This window comes from Sphaeramia orbicularis, chromosome 22 (genome assembly GCF_902148855.1).
Source record: "Sphaeramia orbicularis chromosome 22, fSphaOr1.1, whole genome shotgun sequence".
In the NCBI taxonomy this organism is placed as follows: domain Eukaryota; kingdom Metazoa; phylum Chordata; class Actinopteri; order Kurtiformes; family Apogonidae; genus Sphaeramia; species Sphaeramia orbicularis.
In genome coordinates, this window is record NC_043978.1 from 13,212,420 (window position 1) to 13,237,989 (window position 25,570).

General features: G+C 36.3%; 3 protein-coding genes and 1 long non-coding RNA gene across 13 annotated transcripts in view; 1 reads left to right on the forward strand and 3 right to left on the reverse strand.

The window, feature by feature from the left end:
* ppp2r5eb (protein phosphatase 2, regulatory subunit B', epsilon isoform b) overlaps positions 1-1,979 on the reverse strand; it is a 75,793-nt gene extending 73,814 nt beyond the window's left edge. For 2 of the 4 annotated variants that reach the window (XM_030126504.1, XM_030126503.1), the window contains exon 1: positions 1,599-1,979. Coding sequence is in view for 2 of the 4 variants with exons in the window: in XM_030126502.1 (XP_029982362.1) it covers positions 1,417-1,445 (29 nt within the window). In the remaining 2 variants the exon portion in view is untranslated. The other 2 variants (XM_030126502.1, XM_030126501.1) reach the window with 1 other exon arrangement.
* Positions 1,980-5,261: 3,282 nt separating this feature from the next.
* On the reverse strand, positions 5,262-11,321 carry wdr89 (WD repeat domain 89). 7 transcript variants are annotated; one of them, XM_030126513.1, is made up of 4 exons: positions 11,242-11,321; positions 9,321-9,444; positions 7,531-8,031; positions 5,262-6,522 (listed from the first exon to the last, which is right to left on the reverse strand). In XM_030126513.1, exons 3-4 carry the CDS (start codon positions 8,020-8,022, stop codon positions 5,833-5,835), a joined length of 1,182 nt encoding a protein of 393 aa, XP_029982373.1. In that variant the 5' UTR covers positions 8,023-8,031; positions 9,321-9,444; positions 11,242-11,321; the 3' UTR covers positions 5,262-5,832. The 7 variants fall into 7 exon arrangements, with proteins under 7 accessions (XP_029982373.1, XP_029982369.1, XP_029982370.1 ...); XM_030126509.1 differs by having other exon boundaries at positions 7,531-8,036; XM_030126510.1 differs by having other exon boundaries at positions 7,531-8,036; positions 11,054-11,276.
* A 1,215-nt stretch (positions 11,322-12,536) lies between these two features.
* The window catches only part of LOC115413560 (uncharacterized), a 28,992-nt gene continuing 15,958 nt past the window's right edge, over positions 12,537-25,570 (forward strand). The window contains exons 1-9 of the mRNA XM_030126495.1: positions 12,537-12,748; positions 15,179-15,302; positions 18,026-18,162; positions 19,072-19,232; positions 19,334-19,529; positions 21,034-21,281; positions 21,360-21,445; positions 23,478-23,539; positions 24,052-24,290. Coding sequence (XP_029982355.1) covers positions 15,179-15,302; positions 18,026-18,162; positions 19,072-19,232; positions 19,334-19,529; positions 21,034-21,281; positions 21,360-21,445; positions 23,478-23,539; positions 24,052-24,290 — 1,253 coding nt within the window. The 5' untranslated portion in view covers positions 12,537-12,748. The remainder of the gene's footprint in view (positions 12,749-15,178; positions 15,303-18,025; positions 18,163-19,071; positions 19,233-19,333; positions 19,530-21,033; positions 21,282-21,359; positions 21,446-23,477; positions 23,540-24,051; positions 24,291-25,570) is intronic.
* LOC115413569 (uncharacterized) lies at positions 16,073-17,626 on the reverse strand. The gene is made up of 2 exons (XR_003934481.1): positions 17,559-17,626; positions 16,073-16,359 (listed from the first exon to the last, which is right to left on the reverse strand). It is a non-coding gene; the product is annotated as an uncharacterized LOC115413569 (long non-coding RNA).

Below are 25,570 nucleotides of genomic sequence, written 5' to 3' on the forward strand. Positions count from 1 at the left end.
GAAATAAATATATTTCCTGCTTTTCACATTATTTGTACGCTGTAAGCATGAGGATTACACATCAGCAATTACTGCAAACCCTGTTGAATATAAGTCAGTACCATTGGCATTAAAGTTCTGTCCTTAAGTGCTACAGTGTTTCCATTACATGCAACTTCATACTCTTAGTCCACTACATCTCAGAGGCCAATATCATGCTTTTATTTCACTATATTTGACAGCTACAGCTGCTTTATGATTGATAAGCATAGAAAACATGCAGCTGGTTAAAATACAGAGACCACTGTCATTTATTACATGCATCTCTGAGTAAAACTACTGACCTCTCACCCAATTTCCAAAGAAAAACCTTGTCAAAGCTTGTTATACTACAAAATAACAACAGAAACAAGTTTATACTTAAATTTAGCAAAATTCAACTTGTCAAGAGTTCAGATATTAATATTTGGTGGAATAACCTTGATTTTGGCATGCTGACATCAGCATATAACATGGCTATATACTGGTACACTGCACATGATGCAAAGTGGAAATTAGGAGTGATTTTGAGATAATTTTTCCGTAACTGTATGATATGTTTGCATGAGACAAAGCTGTATAATATTATTAATGAACACAACAATGCATGAAGCATCTAAAATTAGCTCCACACCGGCAGATTACAGCATGAAATTCTCTCATACGTGTTCAGCAATGATAAAAATACAATAAAATTTTAAAAAGGAGACATTCAGCATGAGTACTTTGACTTTTACTGCATTTTTCTGCACCATCATATAGCATTCTGAGTTACTTATAATAGATTATTTCTGAGATCTGAGTACTTTTTCCACCTCTGCCTATAATAACTCCCTCTGACATCAGCTCAAGCCTGGAAAGATCAGTCACAGAGCCAAAAATACACCATAAAATCATATCCGTTCACAGTATAATAACACACATTTCATGTTAGATAGTAACTGTTGTGAAGTAAGTGAGCCATCGGCTGCGTGAAGTCAAAAATCAAGCCATTTGTGGGAGCTGGCCATGTTGGGCCTGGCGGTGTAATATTCAAAACTTGACAGCGCGATAACCTCACTAACGTTAGCCAGCTAGCAACGTTAGCTTCCAGATTAAACATTACAGCGTCTCATTTAGTGTATATACCGTTAGCTAGTTGCCCGTTTAGAGTGCACAAAACACTTTAGTAATATTAGCATGTGGTCAATGCATATTTTGGTCAAAGCTATCAAGGTTTAGTGGAGAAATTGTGATTTTTTTGCTCAGCTAGCTGACGTTAGTGCTACGGCTATCGCGGGTTAGCTTACAGCCTAGCCACCACCAGCTAGCTAGCATTCTGTGCAACACAAGAAGCTCATGTGTGAAAACAGTGATATAAAGTCTAAATTCACATGTGTGCTAATAAGATAACGTTACCTGGGCGGGCTTGGGCGATCACCCATCATCCCAGATGTAAATACAGGGGCAGTGCTAATGCTGCTACCGTTAGCTAGCGCTCACAGACTGACAGACCGACCGGGCAGGGGAACACACACCGTCCCGAGTCCCGAGCTGCAGCCGACCGAGTGGCCGTTAGCCCTCCAATCGTAGTACTTTACCTTGATCCTCTGCGGTTCGCAACGGAGACGGAGGCGGGGAGTTATCCTATGTTTGGAAATCTATCGGGCTAACTGATAGGCTACCCCCAGCTCGGTGCAAACAGCCTTTCTTCCCCAAGCAGAGCAGCGGCGGAGCAGCAGGAAAATCTTGGCCTGAAATAGCCAAACCCACGAGTACCAGCGGAATAATCCTCAAACTCCCATTTATAACAAAATATGCCTATATAAAACGATTATATTAACGCAATTACATTCCTGTTACTGATTTAACTGCTTGTCTTCCCCAAACCCCTGGATTTGTGTGTTTTCCTCTGCTCGTTTCTGATTCGGGGCTGTTTCTTTTCACCCTATTGTCAACACTGCTGGGCTGAGACCATGGCACACATAACAGAGACGCACCCAGGCGTGCTGGACGCGGCCCACGGCCACCTACGACGCCGATTGGCTGCCGAGAACGACACCCGCCACTATGATTGGACAAGTTGGGACGTCAATCACCCGACGGGGCACGGAGGCTCTGAATCCGTGGGTTAGGTGGAGGGGAAGGGATCGGGGCAGAAAGCGGAGTGTACGGAGTCCACACTGCGCGTCGGAATGAGGCTAAACCTGTCCCAGGCCCAGCCCTTTTACCCGCACTTTGTCCCGGATCCCCCGGTCTGCAAAGGAAGACTGGATTTCATTGCAAAGCATGAGATTTAAACGGGATATGTGAGCAGGAAGCAGTGGACAGAGTTACATAACTATACTATCTAGGTCTATTATGAGGAAAGCTAATGCTAAGGTTCATTAACAGCAGTGGTGACAAACTTTCTTTTTTTATGGAGACCCACTCTGTAAAAATGCCAATCATGACCCAATCTAGCTGTAATTTGTGCAAAAAATTATATATTTATATATATGCAGCCATATAGTACCTTCAATAGATAAACCATCCTCTAGAGCAAGGGTGTCAAACTCATTTTCTTTCAGGGGCCACATACAGCCTAATATGATCTGCTGTGGGCCGGACCAGTACAATAATAACATAATAATATATAAATAATGTCAACTATGAACTTTTCTCTATGTTTAAGAGTGAAAAAAGTTAATTTACACTATGAAAAGGTTTACATCTACAAACTATCCTTTCAAAAGATGTGAATAACATGAACAAACTGAAAAAATAAGTGTAATTTTATCAAAATTCTGCCTCAGTTTATTATTTACATATTTACATTATAATATAAAAAATACACAAAACATTTAATAACAGGCAGAATCTTGATAAAATTGTACTTACTTCTCTTAAGACATTTCAGGTCGTTCATATTTGTTCAGGTTATTCACATTTTTGTGAAACTATGCTTTGTTTTAGTGGAAATACATGAAAATATTTACATTTGCAAAGAGAAAAATTTGAAGTTGTCATTATTTATACGTTATTATGATAGTATTTTATTGGTTCTGACCCACTTGAGATTGAATTGGTCTGAATGTGGAACCTGAACTAAAACTAGAAAAGCGCTCAGAGAGCGCAGACCTCAGCCAAGGCCATAACTTTTTAAGTTATCTTGCACACGGACAGACAGACAAACCAACGCCGGCAAAAACATAACCTCTTTGGTGGAGGTAATGATTGTTAACATCTTAGTATAATTTTTGCATTTCACAAATTAATCCCAGGGGCCAAATTGGGCCTTTGGCGTGCCGGTTTTGGCTCCCGGGCCGCATGTTTGACACCTGTGCACTAGAGAATCATAACTATATTAATGTGACATTAACAACATACACATTTTAGTGCTTGAGTAATTACAACCAGAATCAGAAAAAGCTAAGTTAAAGTTCAACCTGAAGATGAATAATAACAATTTTAAAGTAAAATTATTTGCTAATTTTCTCCTATTATTTTCATTTTGTTTCAGTTGTGATTTTTTTCCCAAAAAGTTAGTAAAGCATACACAGTTTTTTAATGTTCCCACTTGTTTCCACAGTACTTTTCACACATTCACACACATTTTCTGCATTCTAGTGAGTTAAAAGAATCAGTTAGTGTCTTTTCTTTATCCGTATATGGTAGAAATGTCATAAACGTATAAAGATTTGCTGTATTTCTAAAGTTCACAGACCAGAGGAACAGGAGGAGCCCCGTCCTGGTGTCTGAGGGAGGAAGTCAAGAGGGTGGACACGTAAAAGTCATGTCAATAAAAAAAACTGGACTAGAAATCAGGCCACAATGAGCCTGACCTTCTTGTCTAATCAGTTCATCTTTCATACCCAGTGGACGTTTGAGCCAAATCTGAAGATTCTATTCCAGAGACATGCAGATGGTGTCAGATGTTTATGTACCTCTGGATTTTCTAGTTTATGTAATTGTATAAAACAATGGAAACTGAAATATCTGGAGAAGAATTCTGTTTATTGCTCCGCAACCATCAGAAACACATGTACATATGTTACACATGTGGACAGAATCACTCACAGATCCAGTTCTTCACTAAAGATATTAAAAACACCAACAGGATCGGTGATTTATCACCAAACAAAACAACATCCTGTCATCACAATATAAATGTGACTTAAAATGCAAAAAATTACCTTAACATGTAAAAGGATAATGAAATTGTTATAGACTGAGATTATATTAAACAAATTCCCAACCAATAAAATGTAATTAAAATATTACCATTATTGATTGTTGAAATATTAAACAAAAACAGTCATTTCCAAATATATCACTAATAATGCTTTTTTTTTTTTTTTTTTTTAACATACTTTTTAGTAGGTAAATTATTACTATGAGCCTTTTATTACCTATTGTATGTAAGGTTTGGTGGAAATAAACTAAGGCAACAAAATGATAATGTTGGAAAATAAAATTAAATGTGTGGAAAATGTGACAAAAACTATACAAACACTATTGAACTAAATGTTAGTTACAGCTTTAGTGGAGCTAAAATTGAAATATTCAGATATTAACTTGTGTGGAAAAAGTTTGCGGTCAACAAATATACTCATTTAGTATTTCTAATGGTGATAATGATAGTAATAAAAACATAAAATGTGAATATACATGACAGTAGATCTATTATTCTTATTAATAATAATCATAATAACTGACTGATTTTGTGCAATTTTAACAAACAACACAGTAACATTGACACTTATTTTCAGTGACATAATTTGTGTTAAATGTTGAAATGTGGAGAAAAAGCACAATAAATAATGATCAGAAAACTTTATTATTGCAGGATTCAGCAGTTAAACAAATGACATCAAAATAATCCTAATCCATCTATTGTCTTTTGGCAGCAACAAACACCAAAAATAGAATAATACTAAAATAATATATATATTGACAAATGTAAAGGTAAAAATCTTCATTTATAAGTAAAAAATCCTATGACAGCATCCAAGTGTTACCTTACCTTTACATTAAGTTATGTTTCACAGATAAACTACAACTAGTTAGTCCATCAAAAAAAAATAGTGACAAATTTATGCTATTTTTTCAGGTTCCAGATTCTCAGAAATGAAGACTTCATGTTTAATTTTTTTTTTTGTCATATCACAGTAAACTAAGCACATGTTGGATTGTTGGTTAAATTCACTATTTCCTGACATGTTCTCAGTTTAAGTTACTGTTGAGTATAATAAACCGCTATCATTAATATATCACTCAAACTTTCACTTATAGTTTCACCATTTTTTAAAACACAATGTATTTTTAGCTAAAAGTGTCTGAAATAATCTCAACGTAACTGTGAGGCGTTCACTGCCCTCATGTAAATCTGCGAAGTCCTCAGTTCTTTTCATGATTTAAATTTTACATTTTGAGCCATTATACTAATATGGAGGTTAAACTAGGACTGACACTGAACATGTCATATTAACATGAATGTCATAATATTTGTTTCAATTTTTCCTTTTGCTGTGAACAAAGCTGACCAGGATGCACACCCAGCTTTTATTATTATTATTATTATTATCATCATCATATTATGGCTCTTACAGTAACAGTTGTGATAATAGACTTATATTTTAAGATACAAAACTACTCTGAGTAAATAAATATGCAATTTAACTGAAAACAAGACTGAATAACTGGACTATAATTTGTAATGTAAAACTGTTTTTGGTCAAATGGGAAATTTGTATTGAAAAAAGAATAATTTATGAACCAGTATTGAAGGCAAAAATCAATACTGGTATACTGTACAGTTTTTTTTAGTTACAGAGAAAAAATGTCTATATGAAACTATATTTTATCTGTTTTCATTTTCGTTTTTAGTTTATCAGTCTGTTGAGTCGTCGTCTTGTCTCTCTGGTATCCATGTTTCTTATGTGGTCTGGATTTGAGTCTTAACGCTGATTCGCTCTTCATCGACGCCTTTTTACCCATTGTGATCTCCTCCCCTCCTGGTTTCCATAGCAGCAGCTGAGCGTCCTCCCCCCCGGTGATCAGCCCCTCCCCGGTGGCGTCCCAGGCGAAGCAGCGCACCGTGGAGGCGTGTCCTCCCTCCAGACTCCTGAGCAGCCGAAGCCCCCCGTCGTCGCACTGCAGGAGGTGGAGCTCCCCGTTGCTCCTCCCCCCGACCACCAGTAGCTTCTGGACATCCTCCAGCCACTGACCCCCCACCAGGTAATCCACGCTGCCCCCGTCAGCGAGCGGCGTCAGGCTGCGAGCGTCAGTGGTGCTGAAGACAGTGAGCGGCTCGTCGGTATCCAGGCGGTTCAGGTCCCACAGGTGCAGCCCCTCGTCGTGGCTCAGACACAGCAGCTGGGTGTAGCCCGGTCCGGACCAGCAGACCCCGCCTGCCGAAGAGTCGCTGTTACAGGTGGCGAGCAGCGCCTCCTCCTCCGCCCCCTGACTCACATCAAACACATTGACCAGACCGTCAGTGGAGCCCGAGGCCAGGCGGTCTTTATCCAGAGGATGGAACCGGACCTGAGGGACGGGACCACAAGACCAGAACCAGAACCAAGTCAAAATGAGTAAAATGACCACAATAATCAACAAAATGAACAAAATAATCAACAAAAAGAACAAACATGAAGAAAATAACAAATAAAATGATCAGAAAATGAACAAGATAATCAACAAAATGAACAACATTCAAAAAATTTCAACAAAAACGTACAAAATAAACAAATTAAACAAAAATGAACAAAATAATCACGAAATGAACAACATTACAAAAAATTCAACAAAAACATACAAAATAAACAAATTCAACAAAAATGAACAAAATAATCATCAAAATATTAAATAAACGTGATAAAACAAATAAAAACGATCAAAATAAAAAAACAAATCTAACAAAACAATTATAAAATGAACAGGATAATCAAACAAAATGAACAAAATTTGCACACTAAATAGTGCATTTAACCTTTACAAAATATTCCTTTTTGACTTAAGGTTGTGCATATACTGTAATTTACTGCTGGGTTTGAAGATAAAGTGAACATAAAGATAAAGGTGGCTTGAGGGTTTTGTACAGGACTGTACATGAAAAACTAAACTGATGTAAAACTGAAGACATAACACAACAAAAAAGGCAGAAATGAAGTAATAACAAGAAAATTACATAAAAGACAAAATGAAAACACTGGAAACAAATGCAACAAAACAAAAAAAAAAAGATATGAGAGACAAAATGGCATGAGATGAAAAAACAAAATAACAACAAAAACCACATAAAACACAGATAAAGCACAAGATGAAAATAAGGTGAAAGATCTAATATGATGAACGTTGTATTAAAAAACAATGCTAAACACAAAAATTAATAAAGTAATAATACAAAAACAATATAAAAGATGTAAGAAACAAGACAACAAAAACCAAGACGTAACACTAAGAACACAGCATGAAAACAACACAAAAAAGAGAAATAAACAAAAGTCAACACAAGGTGAAAACAAACACAAGTTGTAATGTGACAAAAATGACCTGTGTGACATCATCACTGTGCGACTCTGTGTACACTCCCAGAATCCCGCTGCCTGGTTTCCTGACGTCCCAGAAAACCAGGTAGCTGTCCTCGTCATCCACCTGCTCGGTGCCGGCGCAGAGCAGAACGTCGCTGCAGTTTACGTCGAAGCTGCAGAAAATGTGAACTGGATCACTCTTGAATGTGTGGACCGCCTCCGATCCAGGCCGCCGGACGTCCCAGGCCCGGACTGTCCCATCGGCGGAGCCAGAGTACAGGAGGTCGGGGGTCTTATGGGCAAAGGTGACCCCACAGAGCGGCCCACTGTGGCCTCGGTACTCTCCCAGAAGTCTTAGCGTGTCCTTGTTGTGCAGGTGGACGTTGAAGTTGGAGCAGGACACGGCCAGAAGACCGGATGTCTGCAGGGACATGTCCAACAGGTAGGTGGGCTCATCAGGACAGGACCGCCGGGCAATGGACAGAGCCCCCAGCCTCTCCTCCAAACCCTCCATGAGGATTCACTGGACTAGAAAAGGAAGGGGGCGGAGTCAAGGGAAGGTTAACGTGGTTAAAAAAATTAATTACAATAATCTACACTAAACTTATATTTTTGACAGACAGAAACATTCGGGGAGGGGGTAGAAGGAGGGGAAATAGGGGGAGACATGTAAAACTAAAAACTAGAACAACTGTTACCAGTATAACTACCAATAACTAGTACAAATACCCGTAACTGTTAATACAACTATCTACAAACACAAATACAAACAGTGGATATACTCTTGGGTGAAGCCAAGGGAAGGTTAACATCTGGTCAAAAAAATTAAATTACAATAATCTACACCAAAGTTATATTTTTGGGTAGGTTTTTACTGATATTTTCAAGAAAATGTATTTTGAAATGGGAAAAAATTTGTGAAAAAAAAAATTTAAGGAGTTTTATGAGTGTGAATGTTTGTAAAGTGACCCAGTTTAGTGCCATCATTCTGGGTTCATTTTATAAACTCTCATAAATAAACTACATTTATTCCAAATACATTGATAATTGACCATTATATTTGTCATGTCCTATTCTAAACACACAGTGTTTAAAATTAATAAATGCATATATCTATGCAAAATACATTTGAATATAATATCAATATTATTTGTATGTTGTAAATACTGTAAAAAAAGAAATGTAAATGATATTATTGATAACTGAAATAAAAAATGTTTAATTTGATATTTACTTTTGTTGTCCATCCCTGATGCTGCCATTTGTCAAAACTCTCTGTTTAGGTATGATCAAATATTTTTTTCTTCTAACCAATTATTAGGTTGTAAAATAGAGGGTTTAAGGTATACACTGAATACATTTGAGGATGAAAATGTCAGAGGAACTTCCCTTTGGAGAACTTTGGAATTCTTGCAAAAAATAGACATTAATTTTTTGTCCATTCGTGATGCAGTAGTTTTTGATATTTTTAATTTAAAAATATTTGAAACAAAATTTTGCCCTTTGAGTATGTTTAAGATGGCATTTAGACCTTTCCAGTTATGTGTAATATTCGTCTTAAACTTGTCTGGTTTAAAAGTTATGAATCAAAAAGTAGAGGACTGTCCATCTGTGACACCCTTGACCTCACCCAAGGACAGAAAAGAGAAGTTAACCCTCTGGTATCCTGTCCACAGAGGTCCTTCTAATCACCCAACGCACTTTATTTGCGCAGAGCAGTACTAATGTCAGAATGTTTTTCCATACAGTTTGTTTTTAACTTTTTTTTTTGCATTACATCAGTTTGAGCCATAAAAAATATAAAATACTCACAGATACTATGGATCATCTGAGACCAGCCTGGCAGGATGATCTAGGAGGGGAAATCACCCCAGAACAATGGCAGACAGCCCTGGCACTAATCCACAGCTCCTCAGTATGGGCAGAACATGACCTCCTACAATTTAAAAGAATATCTCATGTGTATTTTTTGATAGAAAGAACATAACATATAAAATAACATAAAAATTTGACTACTTTTTTTTTCATCCTAACATATGTCAATGATTAACAGCAACATTGATTAACATGCATCATTATTTTTTGTTCTCTGTCAAATGTTGTAAATTGTGTCGATTTGTATTTTTTTACTCACTTGGTAGAATGGTGTTAGTGTAGTAATTACGACAGCCAGGAGGTATTGTGATCACTTTGCTTTGTGTGCGTGTTTGTTTGTTTGTTTGTTAGCAAGATAACTCAAAAAGTTATGGATGGATTTGGATGAAAATTTCAGGAAATGTTGATACAGACACAAGGAAGAAATGATTAAATTTTGGTGGTGATCGTGGGGGGGACGACTGATCTGCCTTGGCGGAGGTCTGCTTTTCTAGTTTATAATTGTGCTGATTTTAGTGGGTGGGTCAGCATTTTAAAAATCATGCATAAATGAACAATGTTAGAAGTCAAACCTAATACAAATAGTGCAATGAATAAATAAATAAATAAATAAACCTTTTATAACATGAACTACAAAGTGTGCATAATATGCTCACCTAGATACCAGAAGGTTAAATAAATATAACTTATGTTCTAGCTCCATCCCTCCTTCCACAAAAGAAGAAAAGGTAAAAAAAAAAAAACAACCAAAAAACCCCAAATAGAATAGAAATAAGTATAACTATAAAGATAATGCAACTAAACAAATTTATGATGAAAAAGACAAATACTAAAAGATGTAATGAAACAAAACTGACAGAAACCTCCTAAAATAAGTAAAAATATGAAAATAACACAAATGACATTGGACAAAAAAGACTAAATCTACCAAAAGATGATGATGATAATCAGACAAACCCTACATTACAACAACGACAAGTCATGTTTAGATGAAAATGACAAAATGCTATAAGATGTAAAAGATGGAAATGATGGGAACAACATCAGATGAGAATGATGTTAAAATGCAACTGGACAAAAAATACTGAAAACATTGTAAAGGACACATTTCTCTACTTTTTTAATATTACAAGACTGAAAATGGCTAAAAATGTATCTGTAAAAGGTTTAAACGTGCTTAAGTTAGCTGTGTATTTTAAATTTCTTTCAACGTATGTTATTTAATAAATTCTGTTTATTTAACACTATTCCATAACTATTTTTTATTGTCCATTAGTACCATATAACCATTATATGTACTATTTTGCTCATTCACACGTATACATTGGTAGTGTTGAGGTTTTCATGTGACAATTTAACTGGGGATGAGTTCATCTTCCTACAAATATATGAGAATATCTTAAAGTTAAAGGTATGTTATGGGAATAAAACATTTGCCGAATGAAGGACATACAGCTGTTTATTTGTAAACGATTGTACAATGCTTTGACTTGTATTTATTTAGTGCAATATTAGGGAGGAAATGCAAAATGTACACATTTTAAATGGAGTCTGGTTTCATTTTTTATCTTTTTGAGAATTAAACAAAGAATAAAGTTCAGTCACCGACATCCCTGTTCTTCACTATGTTATGTGATTAATTTAACGTGTGTCACTTATTTTATTCTTACCTACGTCTGGAAACTTCCACAAAATAAACACAAAAAACGTCGTGAACTTTACTAACTAGCGACTGGAATCTGTGAGCGCCATTTCTGAAGAAACTCCGCAAAAAACACGACGAACTGATATAAATTTACTCATGAATCTATGCAGTAAGAATAAATATAGATAGATTTAACACAAATATTATACTCACGTCGATTTTACAGCGAAACACACATGCAGGATGGATCTGTGTGACGAAATTTGCAGCCCGCCCAGAAACTGATCTGCGACAAAAGGTTCCGCTGATAAAATAAAATAAAATAAAATAAAATAAAATAAAATAAAATAAAATAAAATAAAATAAAATAAAATAAAATAAAATAAAATAAAGTAAAATAAAATAAAATAAAATAAAATAAAGTAAAATAAAATACGGTTATTTCCTTTTATTTATTTATTTTTTAAATCCAACGTCATTGCTCCTTATGAATCTGTCATGTCGGGTCTCCCCCAGACCACTAGAGGTCTTTTCACTCCATCCCAGACATAGGAAGTGAACCTGCATCCTCTGTCAATTGTAGAAAAGAAATAACAAATACACTTCCTGTTTATCAAAAATAAAAATCACTCAAACGGTCGGTTTTAGATCATCATGTGAAGATGGAGGGAAAGATTGGAAATGATGAGAAAATAACCATTTATATTTATGTTTAATTTAACAGAAATATATGAATCAGAAATTATAATAAATTTATTTTTGTAACAACAAATAGGTAAAACTGTCATGGTAATAATAACAACAACAACAACAACAACAACAACAACAACAACAATAATAATAATAATATACTTTTTTGTATAATGACTAAGTTACAATTGGATTTTGCACTAATCTAACTACACCTTAGTTGTTATTACATAACAATATGAAAACAATATGAGATTAATAAAGTAATTAAAACAAGTACGTAATAAAATTGTGTTTTAGTTAGAACTTGACACACTTATTAAACATTTTACAAACACAGGGGCTCTGCCAATATCAAAATATTTAAAAAAAAGAAATTGAGTAAATTCACGTAAAAAAAAAACCCCAAAACAAAATAACAAAAAACATGCGACACTTTAAATGTAACACTTTGTTGATGTCACTCTTAAAATGTCATGTAATTACAAACCCCATGAAAAAGTCCATATCAATCAATTAATTGTCCATAAAATAATTCATTTAGATGAACATATTGATCTGTATTAAAACTACTGACCTTCAAGAGTTCTTTTAAAACCCAACACATTTTTCCCTCATGACAAAAAATGACATCTTCCCAAAATCTGTTGTGAAAATATCGTATATTTCCATTTTTCCACTTTAATCGAGTCAATCTGTTATAACTACTTCGGCATGAAATACGCATCAAATATTTAATTATATTTTTGGAATAAATATGTACTTTTATTTTGAAACTACAAGTACCGGAAAAGCTTAGCATACTGCTACTAGCTTAAATGTACTCTACCGCACACTTAATTTATCTACCCGTTTCTGCTAAATTTGATAATTTGGGGGATTGTATGCTTACAGTTTAGTGTAATTGATAAAGTCATTTCATTTTGTGGGCAGTTTGGTAGAAAACAGCGTTTTAAAAGGTGAATATTTTTCTGAAAGTTCCTGTAGGTGTTGCGTTGATTTGTGTGAACCTGGTGGATGATGAACCAAGGTGAGAGCGCGTGCAGGAAAATAATTTAATATACAGGGTCTCATGATGAAGGTTTACCATAAATGTTGGTTTTTGCAGATGTAAACTATGTAATTTAAGAGTAGTGTTAATTATTCATCATCTGTTTTCCAGCTGTTAATCTGTTAATGTCTGTTAACTAGTTTGGTAAAGTTTATTTATTAATGGTGGATTAATTGCTGATGGCTGAAGTTTTGTTGGAATACAGCTGAAAAGTTGTTGAAATAAGGTGGAGTTTAACTTAAATTGCTTAAGTTAGAAAGTATTACTTAAGTGTAAATTAAACTGAAGAGCTGAAAAGAGCTGAAGAAGTGGAGAAAAACTCTATTATAGTGAAAAATAAAAGTTAAATGAGGAGCTGAAAAGGAAGAATAGAAGCTGTGGTGGAAATGTAGCTGAACTGCTACTAAATCATGGCTGACTTTAGCTGGAATAGCACAGCTTAAATAAGAATATAATAATAAAGTGACCGAGTAAAGTTGAAGAACATGAATAGTTTAATTCAGAGATCATTGTGAAAGGGAGAAAATAAAGTTAAAGAGGAAATTGAAAGAGTTTAAAGGAGTAAAGTTTGATATAGTGAAAAAACTTGAAGGTGAGATTGAAAAAGAACAATAAAAGATCAAAATATTACACAATATAATTAGAAGCAAGTACAGGGCACATAAATAATAATCGTAATAGAAAAGAATAAAATGAAGTAAAAAATCAATAAAATAAAAAGTTATTAACCCTTTATAATGCACTCAGAAATACTCTGAAATTCAAAATTTCAACCTTGGTGTGTTATTGGAGGACATAACAAGACTTCATTACTTTTGTGAAATTAAAAAAAAAATAAAAATACTGTTATGCAAAAAATCAAGGTTAATGAAGTTACCATATTTGGTTCCTTACCCATAAGTGACAAAAAAAAAAAAAAAAATCCAAGAAGTAAATATAAAAAATACAATAAAAAACACATGTAAGGTGAAAGGAACATGTATTTTAGAACATTAAACCAACATACGTGCTGATCCAGACCCCTGTCCACATCCACATGATCCCTTTGAACATCATTCCTTGCATTAGTACCATTACTTCATGGTACCAAACAAAGGCAAGGCAAGTTTATTTATATAGCACATTTCAGCAACAAGGCAATTCAAGGTGCTTCACACAGGACATTGAAATACAACAACAGGGAAAAAGAAAGACATTTAAAACATTATAAAAGAAACATGTAAAAGGTGATTAAAAACAGCAAGTAAGAAAACAACACATAAAATCCAAAAATTTAAAAACACCCACATATTTAAAGTAAGAGTTGCAGTGCAGAGTTTCGAAAGAGAATATACAGTTTAAAAAGTAAAAAGCCTTTTAGTCAAAGGCAGCAGTGAACAGGTGAGTCTTTAACCTTGACTTGAAAGAACTCAGACTCTCAGCAGACCTGATATTTTCTGGTAGTTTGTTCCACATATACGGAGCATAGAAACTGAACGCTGATTCTCCATGTTTAGTTCTGACTTTGGGAACACAGAGCAGACCTGCACCAGATGACCTGAGTGGTCTAGATGGTTCATACTGGACTAGAAGGTCTCTGATGTAGTTTGGGCCTAAACCATTCAGTGCTTTATATGCTAGCAGGAGAATTTTAAAGTCTATTCTCAGGGAGCCAGTGTAGAGACCTTAAGAACTGGACTGATGTAGCAGGTCCACAAAGCAGATCCATTCACTGTTCATGCAGAGGTGGACCTTACAGACCCTGGAGACCACATTGGACCTGAGACTGTTGACTCATTGTCCTCACTGGAACTGTTACTGTCACTGTCTTGCAATGTGTGCAGAAATGGCCAGAAATAGTCACTTGCTAAAGGGTTAAAATAATTGAAAGAGTCTCCAGACTTACACAGTGATAAGAGAAGAATTAATTGAGATGTAGTTCAATCTAATCTCTACTGGTGGTTAGCTCCAGTTGTTAAACTCTGCTTCTCCATGTTTAATCTGGACTCTGGGCTTAACTTTGTCATGTACTTTTACTGCACTTAAACCTATTTTAGGACACTTCTCTTCATATATTTTGCTCCTTAATATAAATAAACACTTGGATTTGCTGGAAAATGCGTCATCACAAAGCTTGAAAACAGGCCTGTTTTCCTGACTTTTTAGAGATATTTGCTTCTCACAGGACGATGACACCATAAACAAATGATGATCTAACAGAATAAAATGCATCAATGTAGACTAAATCTTCAATAGTTCATAATGTCAATCAAATAAACTCAGCCTTATACATGTACAGCCCAAAAATGGATCATATATTACTGTAAAACTATCGTGAAGCTGTTCAGTTCTCATAATTCTCAGAACGTTTGCCTGATTTTATCTGTTTTCTGTCTGTTTTTTTATTGTTTTCTTCTTGTTTACGTCCAGATGCCTTCGTTCGACCTCCTGAATCGGGTAGAGCTGTTCATGCGCTCAGGGAAGTTTCCTCCAAATTCATCGAAAAGCTCAAGGAAAGAGACCAAAGCTGCAACTAAACGCTTTATTTTGAAAGGTACGAAGATAAGAGACACTGATCGGAGCAGAGACACTTCCTGTCTGCTAAGTGGGTGTGGTTAGAAGGGTTGAGAACAAACAATATTAAAGTATATTCATTAGGTCTAAATGTAATCATACACTAATGTCATGTTTTTATGACATGTCTATGCAACATTACATGAGCAAAACTATCAGTAGTTTTATTTTCCTGCATGTTTTTATCTCCTTCAGATGAGGTATGTGTGTTTGTGCTGAGACAGAGACAGGCCTCAAAGTCTGTTTTCTCCTGATTTGTGTGCATCAGAAATGTTATTGTTGCAGGAGGGCATGCATACTGGTCAGTCCGTATGTCTGTCAGTCTGTCTGTTTGTCTGTATGTGCTCTACTCGCCACAGTTCAAGCATTATTGATATCAAATCATGACCAAATGTTTTGCAATGGACTCAAGTCGACATCATTTTTGGCAACAGTAGGCCAAAGTACAGCTGAGATATAGGCCAAAGTTGGGGTCAAGGGCCTAATTTGCATATTCAGAGAACGGCTTCTATATTGAAAACTAAGACTGAAATCGACCAACTTTGTATTATCGACTTATGGGAAGTCCGATTTGACCTTGGATGATCTGCTGAGGTCAAATGCAAGGTCATGATTTTCAAGATATCCAATTTTCGCTCATAACTTTCAGTTTTGCAGATAAAGAACAACGACTAGTACCACGTTATAAAGTGTGAAAAAGTAGGAGATGACATATTTTTTCGTTTTTCTGTATCATTTCCCTTCACTTTGAATTTCCATTCACTTATAACTCAGGAACTGTTTAAGATAAAAGAATATGACTTCTACCACAATGTTCAGCTTTGAAAAGTAGGAAATCGTGTTCTTTTAGTTTTCCTCTATCACTTTTGGTATCTGAATTATAACGGTTGAAAGTTTCCATGTCACTTGTGTGTAAATTCAGGAAATGGTTTTTATCTGTGAAATGATGGCAGATATAGACTAACATAGTATTATCGACTTATAGGAAGTCTGATATGGCCTTTCATTTGGTACCAATTTTGTTGACCTCGGATGACCTAGAAAGGTCAAATGCTAGGTCATGATTTTGAAGATACTCAATTTTCGCCCATAACTTTCAGTTTTGCAGGTAAAGAAAAATGACTAGTACCACGTTATAAAGTGTGAAAAAGTAGGAGATGATGTATTTTTTCATTTTTCTGTATCATTTCCCATTTCAGAGTTATGGTAGAAAAAAAATTGCTACTTCTGGCACTTTTTTGCAATTTCCATTCACTTATAACTAGGGAACTGTTGAAGATAAAAGAATATGACTTCTACCATAATGTTCACCTTGGAAAAGTAGGAAATAGTGTTCTTTTAGCTCTCCTCTGTCACTTTTGGCTTCAGAGATATAACGGTTGGAAGTTTGCATGTCACTTGTGTGTAAATTCAGGAAATGGCTTCTATCTGTGAAATGATGGCAGATACAGACTAACATAGTATTATCGACTAATCAGAAGCAGTGGCGACTGCTTGTCTTTCAGAGAGGGGAAGCTCATTGTCGGCTTACATCAAAAAAAATTGTCAAGTTATTTAAACATAAACTCGGCCCTCCGTTCCTTGTGATTTGTGTATTTGTGTATTTACAGTGCAAGAAATGAACAAGTAATTTCATAGTGGTTTCTCTGATTTCACAGCAGAATGCGCGACAGTATTAAACTGAACTGTGTCAGTGAAGGAGTAGATCTCAAAATAGCTGTCAATCAAATGGGATTCAGCCTTTTGACTGATCCTCCAATCAGCACGTGGAAGCTCATCGTCCAGCCCAGCCGAGCTCCGCCCACAGCTCCATTCACCCCCAGAGACGCTGAGCGTCCGGGGGCGGGACAACATCGTGGCATTTATCCAATTACCGTCCAGTTTTGGGCCAATGAAAAAAACTGTTCCACTCAGTCCCATTGAAGTGCATGGACGCTGAGCGTCTACGGGCAAATGCATTGACCATAGACTGAATGAGAAAACAGCGCAACAGGAATGTATGAGAAGTGAACAACATCGAGTCCGTTGATTTGTGATAAAGCTGATTCTGAACAAACTCGTCTTTGAGATGAACGTGTTCTAACACATTTGTAGTCAATGAAATGTCAACACAACCATTTAATTTTCAGAATTTTAGGGGAAGCTGAGCTTCCCTTGCAGTCTGTGAGAAATCGCTTCTGATCAAAAGTCACATATGACCTTTCATTTGGTTCCAGTTTTGTTGACCTTCGATGACCTTGAAAGGTCAAACTCAAGGTCATGATTTTCAAAATACCCAATTTTTGGCCATAACTCCCTCAATTTTGCAGAGAAAAACGACAAGTATCAGGTTATAAAGTGTGAAAACACAGGCCAAAGTTCTCTTTCAAAGGCAAGTGTACTGCCTGTGGTAGTTTTATTTTGCTGTCAGTTCAATGCAAAAGAATTGGCTGAAATCTGTAGATCACGTTCAATTCTCCCGTTGGAATAATTGAAGCAGGATGTGACGGTAGTCTGCTAAAGGGGCGGGACATGGACACACCTGTCAGAAAGAAAAACCCAGAACAAACTAAAAAGAAGTGAAGTTTGAGACCAAATGAGATGTTCTTTTTCATTCATGACATTAAAAACACACATCTGCATTCTCGTATGAATGTAAATAAAAAAACAGAGTAAATATTTTCATGTATTTCAACCCCAGATGGTCTTTTTTTTTGCCTCTAGATGACTGCCTTTTCCGCAGACACCGAGGTCGTCTCCTGCGCGTCGTCAGAAGCGACGAGGAAGTCCGGGACATCCTGATCCGTTACCATGACAACAACAACCACTGTGGTCGGTTTCGGATGGTGAGGGAAATAATGGTGAGTGTAGATGAATGTAACGGTGAGTGTCTATAACACAATACTTTTACTAACCTGTTTGAATCACACCTTATGTTATAAAATAAAGACTCAAAGTATCACAAAAGATTTTCAGAAACAGAAACACACTGAAATGGAAAAAAACAAAAACATAACACCTTCTATGTAATGTTTTGTTGACAACTTTAAAATATCATGTACTAACAAACATCATAAAAAACTCTCCCTTAATTATTTAATTTTCTATAAATTGCTCAATTTAGATGACCATATTGATTTGTAGTGAAACTATTGAACCCCAAGACTTCCTTTAAAATCCTTACATATTTGTCCCTAATGACAAAAAATGTCAGCTTCCCGAATTCTGCTTCAAAAATATTATATATCAATATTTTTTCCACTTTAAACGAGTCAATATATTAGAACTACTTCAGCATTAAATATACATTTCAGATATTTTTGTTGCTCATACTAGAAAACATTAGCATGCATCACCTCTGCCACTAAACACTTTATTTATCCTCCTGTTTCTGCTAAATGTAATAATTTTGGGGGGTTTTATACATACAGTCTAATGCAATTAAATTAAGTAACTGGATTTTGTTTGACTGAATACAGCGTATTAAAAGACATTTTTTCTGCAAGTTGCTATAGGTGAACTAAACTTTTTCAGAAATAGAATAGAATAGAATATATAGAATGTATCTTTATTGTCATTGTACATTGTACAATGAGATTAAAAAGTGCGATCCTAAAAGCTACATTCATTCTACATTTAGAACATTGTAAAAACAAACACAAACCACATAATAAATAAACAAAAACTAACATACTGTGAAAAGGGGAAAATCAGTAAAAATTGATGAAAAATGTTGTGATTGTTGTTAATATATGTTTGTTTGTTTTCAGTCCATGTATTACTGGGTCGGGGTGACGGACGTGGTGAAGAACTGGATCAAAGCCTGTTCTGTTTGTCAGAACCAACCCCCTCCAGAACCGCCGGTCCAGGTCTGTCTGGCCTACGGCTGTGACGCCTCCAGCTTCATTTCCCCTGAACTCAGCTTCCACAGGTCAGTCGCATTTATGACAGTTATTACAGTTGAATGTGATCCACATGACAGACCGCCACACCCTAAAGCTCCACCCCCTCTGGCCTGATGTGGTCTCGCAGGTTCCCGAAGGAGGCGGAGCGGCGGCAGATGTGGCTGGTGGTGGCTCAGAGGGATGAGGGCTCGCTGAGGTCCGGTTCCTGCCTCTGCTCCAGACACTTCGACCCGTCCTGTTTCACTGTGTCGGAGGAGGGTCAGCTGGTCCTGGCTCAGGACGCTGTTCCCACCATCGTCTCCGTGGTGATCCAGGATGACAAGGTGACGCAGGAAGTGGTCACGTACAACCACAGATCTGTTCATGTTCTAATGGAAGCAAACAGGGATGAAGAAATGGAATCTGAATCAGAATTATTGGACCTAATGCAGCAACATTTCTCTGATACTATTACTCCCCCCCCCCCCAGAAAGGAAGGCAAGGGGTCAGCTTTTTGGATCAGCTTGTTTCTTTGTTTGTTTGTTAGCACCAAAACTATTGGTTACATTCATACCAAACTGGGTTTATAGATTGCCAGTGACCCAGAATAGATGTGATTACATTTTGGGAAAAATAGGTCAAATTTTTTTACAAATTTTTAAAATCTTTTTTTTTTTCCCATTTACTTATAATGGCCAAAATTTGTCTATGTCTATGCTGACATCAGCACACGTATAGACATGATGACATCAGCTGGATCGATGCCAAAATAAGGTGAAAAATCTGCATTTTTACCTCCGCCAAGTTATGTTTTTGCCGGCGTTGGTTTGTCTGTTTGTCTGTCTGTCTGTCTCTGTGCAAGATAACTCAAAAAGTTATGGACGGATGTGGATGAAAATTTCAGGAAATGTTGACACTGGCACAAGGAACAAATGATTAAATTTTGGTGGTGATCGGGGGTGGGGGGGCCCACTGATCTGCCTGGGTGGAGGTCTGCACTCTCTGAGTGCTTTTCTAGAAAAGAGAGCACAGACCTCCGCCCAGGCAGATCAGTCACCCAATCACCCAGTCACCCAATCACCACCAAAATTTAATAATTTGTTCCTTGTGCCAGTATCTACATTTCCTGAAATTTTCATCCAAATCCGTCCATAACTTTTTGAGTTATCTTGCACACGGACAGACAGACAAACAAACCAACGCTGGCAAAAACATAACCTCCTTGGCGGAGGTAATAATGACTCCAAATTTTCTTCTCGGTTTGATGTAAAAAAATAACAGTAAATTCTGAAAATATTTACGTTTACAAACTATCCTGTAACAATAAAATGTGAATAACTTGGACAAATATGAACAACCTGAAATGTCTAAAGAAAGTTAAGCACAATTTTAACAATTTTCTGCCTGTTACTAAGTGTTTAGTGTCTTTGTAGTTTGGTTCCATAATGCACATGTAGAAATGATAAGTTGAGGCATAATATTGTTAAAACTGCACTTATTTTTCTTAAGAAATTTCAGTTTTTTCAGGTTATTCACATCTTTTTTGTTTGAATAGTTTATAAAAGTAAGTATTTTCATAATTTAATGGGGTTTTTTGCACTAAAACAAAGACAAAAATTTGGAGTTGTCATTATTTATAGGTTATTATGCTATTATTTTACTGGTCCGGCCCACTTTAGATCAAATCAGGCTGAATGTGGCCCCTGAAAGAAAATGAGTTTGAGAGCCCTGATGTAGATGAAAGGATGAATCATATGAACTTTGGTAAACATATGTTCTCGTTACTGTATTTTTCCTCAAACTGTCTACACCTTGTGTGTAAAACATGTATAATCTGCATCTGAACAGGTTTTATCACCTGATGAGCCTCCTCTCCAGGTCCCGGTCCCTTCAGGTGTGGACTTCCTCCACTCCAACACCCTGGAGGATCTGCTGCCTTCATCTACATATCCCAAAGCCCCGGTGGAACTTCAGGAACACCAGTACTCGCTCCCGGCTCCTGATCCGGATCCCAGGATGATCCAAGTCCTCAGGGTCCACCAGGAGAGGAAGATGGTTCAGGAGCCGAGCTTCGTGACCTATAACCAGATCGCAAGGTACGTGATGATCTGAACACGGACTGTAGACATACAGCCGGTGTTTTATTACATGAAGGTTTATTTGACATGTTCCAGGTATCTGAGCCACAGGATTTTACCTCTACACAGTAAGAGCAGCAGGAGTTCACTGAAGAGGATGGCCAAGCGCTTTGAATTAGTCGGTAAGTGACAGAAACGGACAACATCACTCATTTCTTTTTCATTTATTTCTATTTATTTACCTTAAAGGAATTATATGTAGTATTAACCCATAAAGACCCAGTTTTACTTTTGTGGCAGTTCCCAAATGAATTTTCCTCTTTATTTAACCTTTCTTAAGTGATTTATCACCATTTATTGTAATATTATCCTCTGTATTTTGTGGTTTTTCAGTACAAATCATGTATTTTCTTATATTTATTTTACTGATCATGTAGATATTCATAAAAACTCAGATTAAAGTTGAGGGTTATTATTTCAGAGACAGAGAAAACTAAAAAAAAACCTGACTTTTTCAGTCATGCATATCATAACTGAACATAATCTAGTTGTGTCCATCCACTATCACTGATCCAACTCCATGGGTTTTATCAATGTTGTAGAAGATGGTGGTGTTTCCATGGTAACTATGGAACCTCTAAACGTCCAAATGGGTCAAATCTGATGACCATGAAAAGATGGCAATCTGGATTTTACAACAATTATTCCTATACATCCATAGATTTAGTGGTTCAGAAGTTATTGAACATTTTCTATCAGTAGATGGTTTGTGTCTGTGGTGGATGCTTGGGTCTTTATGGGTTAATATTCAATAACTTAACTAACTGTGAACAGGAGGGGGAACTCCTGAACCAGAACGCACTGACGGCAACAAAAACACAAACAAATTATTGCTACATCTCAACAGACTTTCCACACATCTGTATTATGCTATCGTCAAGTTTTCTTCTTCAAACTAAAACTCATAGAAGCTCATTTTAACAGTTGTTCAAAATAACACTGTCTTATAATCTTCACGTGCTGTGTCAGCTGATAGTTTACGTTATAGCTCTGTTAGCTTAGCTCTGTTTTTAGACAGAAAACAGCCACAGTAAAACCACTAATCACCTCTGTTTTCTGTTTGGTTTGTGTTGTCAGTAACTGAACCAAGGATCTGTTTGAATCCAACAAACAAGGTCAGAACTGTCACAGTTTAGTCTGAACTGAGGATCAGCAAACGGGAACTTAGCAAAGATAAGAACATCCCATAATAACTTTATATCTTCATATACCACAGAATCAAACTCACCCATGTAGAAGAAACGCTGACATTTCAGCATCAAACTCCATTCCTTTCATTTACAGCTGAGTCCAATGGAAAAAAACACAATGCATCTATTTTTTTCATTTCATTTTTTTTTTGGTTTTTTTTACTCTAAATGTTGTTTCTTACTGGTTCTCATCCTCAACTTGGCCATGGCCAACTGGCAGAGTGGCTCACTACTCCCTTAGAGGTCACATAAATCCTTGGCTCATCACTGGAAATAAATTCACTTCATTTCTATACAACACAATATTGTAACAGTTCAGTAATTTTTTATTTTTTTTACATTAGAAGTACTACATATAGATCCTGTTTGTTGAATTACATGGATGATTTTACATATACAGGGTGGGGAAGCAAAATTTACAATGAACATTTAGTTGTTTTTTCTCAGTAGGCACTACGTCAATTGTTTTGAAATCAAACATATATTGATGTCATAATCATACCTAACACTATTATCCATACCTTTTCAGAAACTTTGGCCCATATGAGTAATCAGGAAAGCAAACGTCAAAGAGTGTGTGATTTGCTGAATGCACTCGTCACACCAAAGGAGATTTCAAAAATAGTTGGAGTGTCCATAAAGACTGTTTATAATGTAAAGAAGAGAATGACTATGAGCAAAACTATTACGAGAAAGTCTGGAAGATACTATTAAAGAAGAATGGGAGAAGTTGTCACCCGAATATTTGAGGAACACTTGCGCAAGTTTCAGGAAGCGTGTGAAGGCAGTTATTGAGAAAGAAGGAGGACACATAGAATAAAAACATTTTCTATTATGTCAATTTTCTTGTGGCAAATAAATTCTCATGACTTTCAATAAACTAACTGGTCATACACTGTCTTTCAATCCCTGCCTCAAAATATTGTAAATTTTGCTTCCCCACCCTGTATGTCTTCTGTTTTAGATGGAGTGCTGATGTACACCAAAGTCTCTCCACCTGTCAGAGTACCACGAAGTAGAGAAGAGGTGAGTTAATTCAGTTTATCATTGAATCTTAATGATGTTTGGTGATGGTTTTACATCAGCAGAGTATGACCTGGAGGACTGGATGGGATGAAGCTGATTTATTACATCATCTGCTTTTCAGAGGAATCGTAAAAACGGTATTATAAATGATTAAATGCAACTTTGTACAAACATTCTACACAAATACTATGACTTTAAAATAAGTTGAGTGCCAGTGTCTTTGTATTATTTTACAGAAAGTGTTGCATTATTGGTTGTTTTTGGCTTTGAGAGTATTTAATTTTTTTGTGTGATGTGTTAATCTGTATCTCTGAACATCTCAAAGACCAACATCTTTCTGATTTGTACTTGACATTTTGACCTGCAAGCTTATTTTATTGCCTTTATTATACATTTTACTAGTATTTACGGGCTTACGGTAAAAACATTACATTGTCAAACATGAACAAAGACCATTGTAGCCTATGATTAAAAGGACAATCCACCAGCTTTTCCTCTACGTGTCCCTTCAGGTGAACTCAATCCTGAAGCAGTTCCATGACAACCAGGGTCACTATGGTCTGGGAACCTGTCAGAAGGAGATCTCCAAACACTTCTACTGGAACACCATGAGCCGAGACCTGGCCCGATGGATCAACAGCTGCCACTTCTGCCTCAACAGAACGAAGAGGAGGTGGCTTCGCTGCAGCATCTCCAGCTGCACCAACTGCTGTGGGCCGGTGGAGAGAGGCCTGGGCCTCACCTTCTATAAGTACGACCTTTGTTATTTACTGGAAAGCAGAGAGAAAAACCCTCATCTCTCACTAGTTGATACTGGGTCAAAATAACCACTATGAGGATGTATACAACTTAGAGCTGTAGAGTTACTGAGCAAACAGTGTCTGAGAGGAAGCTAGAATTTTTGTAATTCAAATTTTTATTCAAAACATATTACACAGGAAATCAATGATACAAAGTACACTGTTCTCTTTTTTTTTTTTGAAAAAAGAAGAAGGGGTAGGAAACTAGAATTTTAATGCCAAAAAATGAACACTGTAAGAAAGAACTGATCACTATAACCAATTATTTTAAAGGTCTATATGTAGTGTTTCTACTTTCAAATATTAAAAAAATGATCAAGAATTATTCAGTGTTTAGAATAAAGAGCTCTGAAATTCTGTTAAAGATGCCAATGTACTGGATTGTAGTGATATGAAGTGAATTTATTTCTAGTGACGAGCTGGGAGATTTATGTGACCACTAGAGGGAGTAGTGAGTCACTTCCCATCTCCCACGGTGAGGAAAACTAACACCACACTTTGACCATAGCATTAGAAAATGACCAGATGGGATGACAACCACTAAGAACCTTTTGGAGTTTTTGGAGTCAAAGAAAAGAAGTGATAAAAATAGATGCATTATGTAGTCCACTGGACTCAGCTGTAAAGGAAAAGAATGGAGTTTGATGCTGAAATGTCAGCATTTCTTCTACACGTGTGAGTTTGATTCCAAGGTTTATAAAGGTATAAAGTTATTATGCATTATTCTTATCTTCGCTAAGTTGCCGTTTGTTGATCCACGGTTCAGACTAAACTGTAACAGTTCTGACTTTGTTTGTTGGATTCAAACAGATCTTTAGTTCAGCTACTGACAACACAAACCGAACAGAAAACAGAGGGGATTAGTGGTTTCACTGGCTGTTTTCTGTCTAAAACAGAGCTAAGCTAACAGAGCTATAATGTAAACTATCAGCTGATGCAGCAGGTGAAGATAGTAAGACAAAACAGACAAAATAAATGTCTGTGACTTTTAGTTTGAAGAAGAAAACTTGATATCATAATACAGTTGTGTGGAAACTATGAGCTTTATACTTTATTCAGTGACTGATACAGTCTGTGGATACATAGTATTGATTCATTGATAGTTTTGGTTCTGTGTTCTGGTACCAGACTGACCCCTGCTGGTCAGAGTTTGGAACATCAATATTACATAGACTACATTTCTTTAATTAAAACCTGATTATCCAGGTGGGTTTGAAGTTTCTTATACATT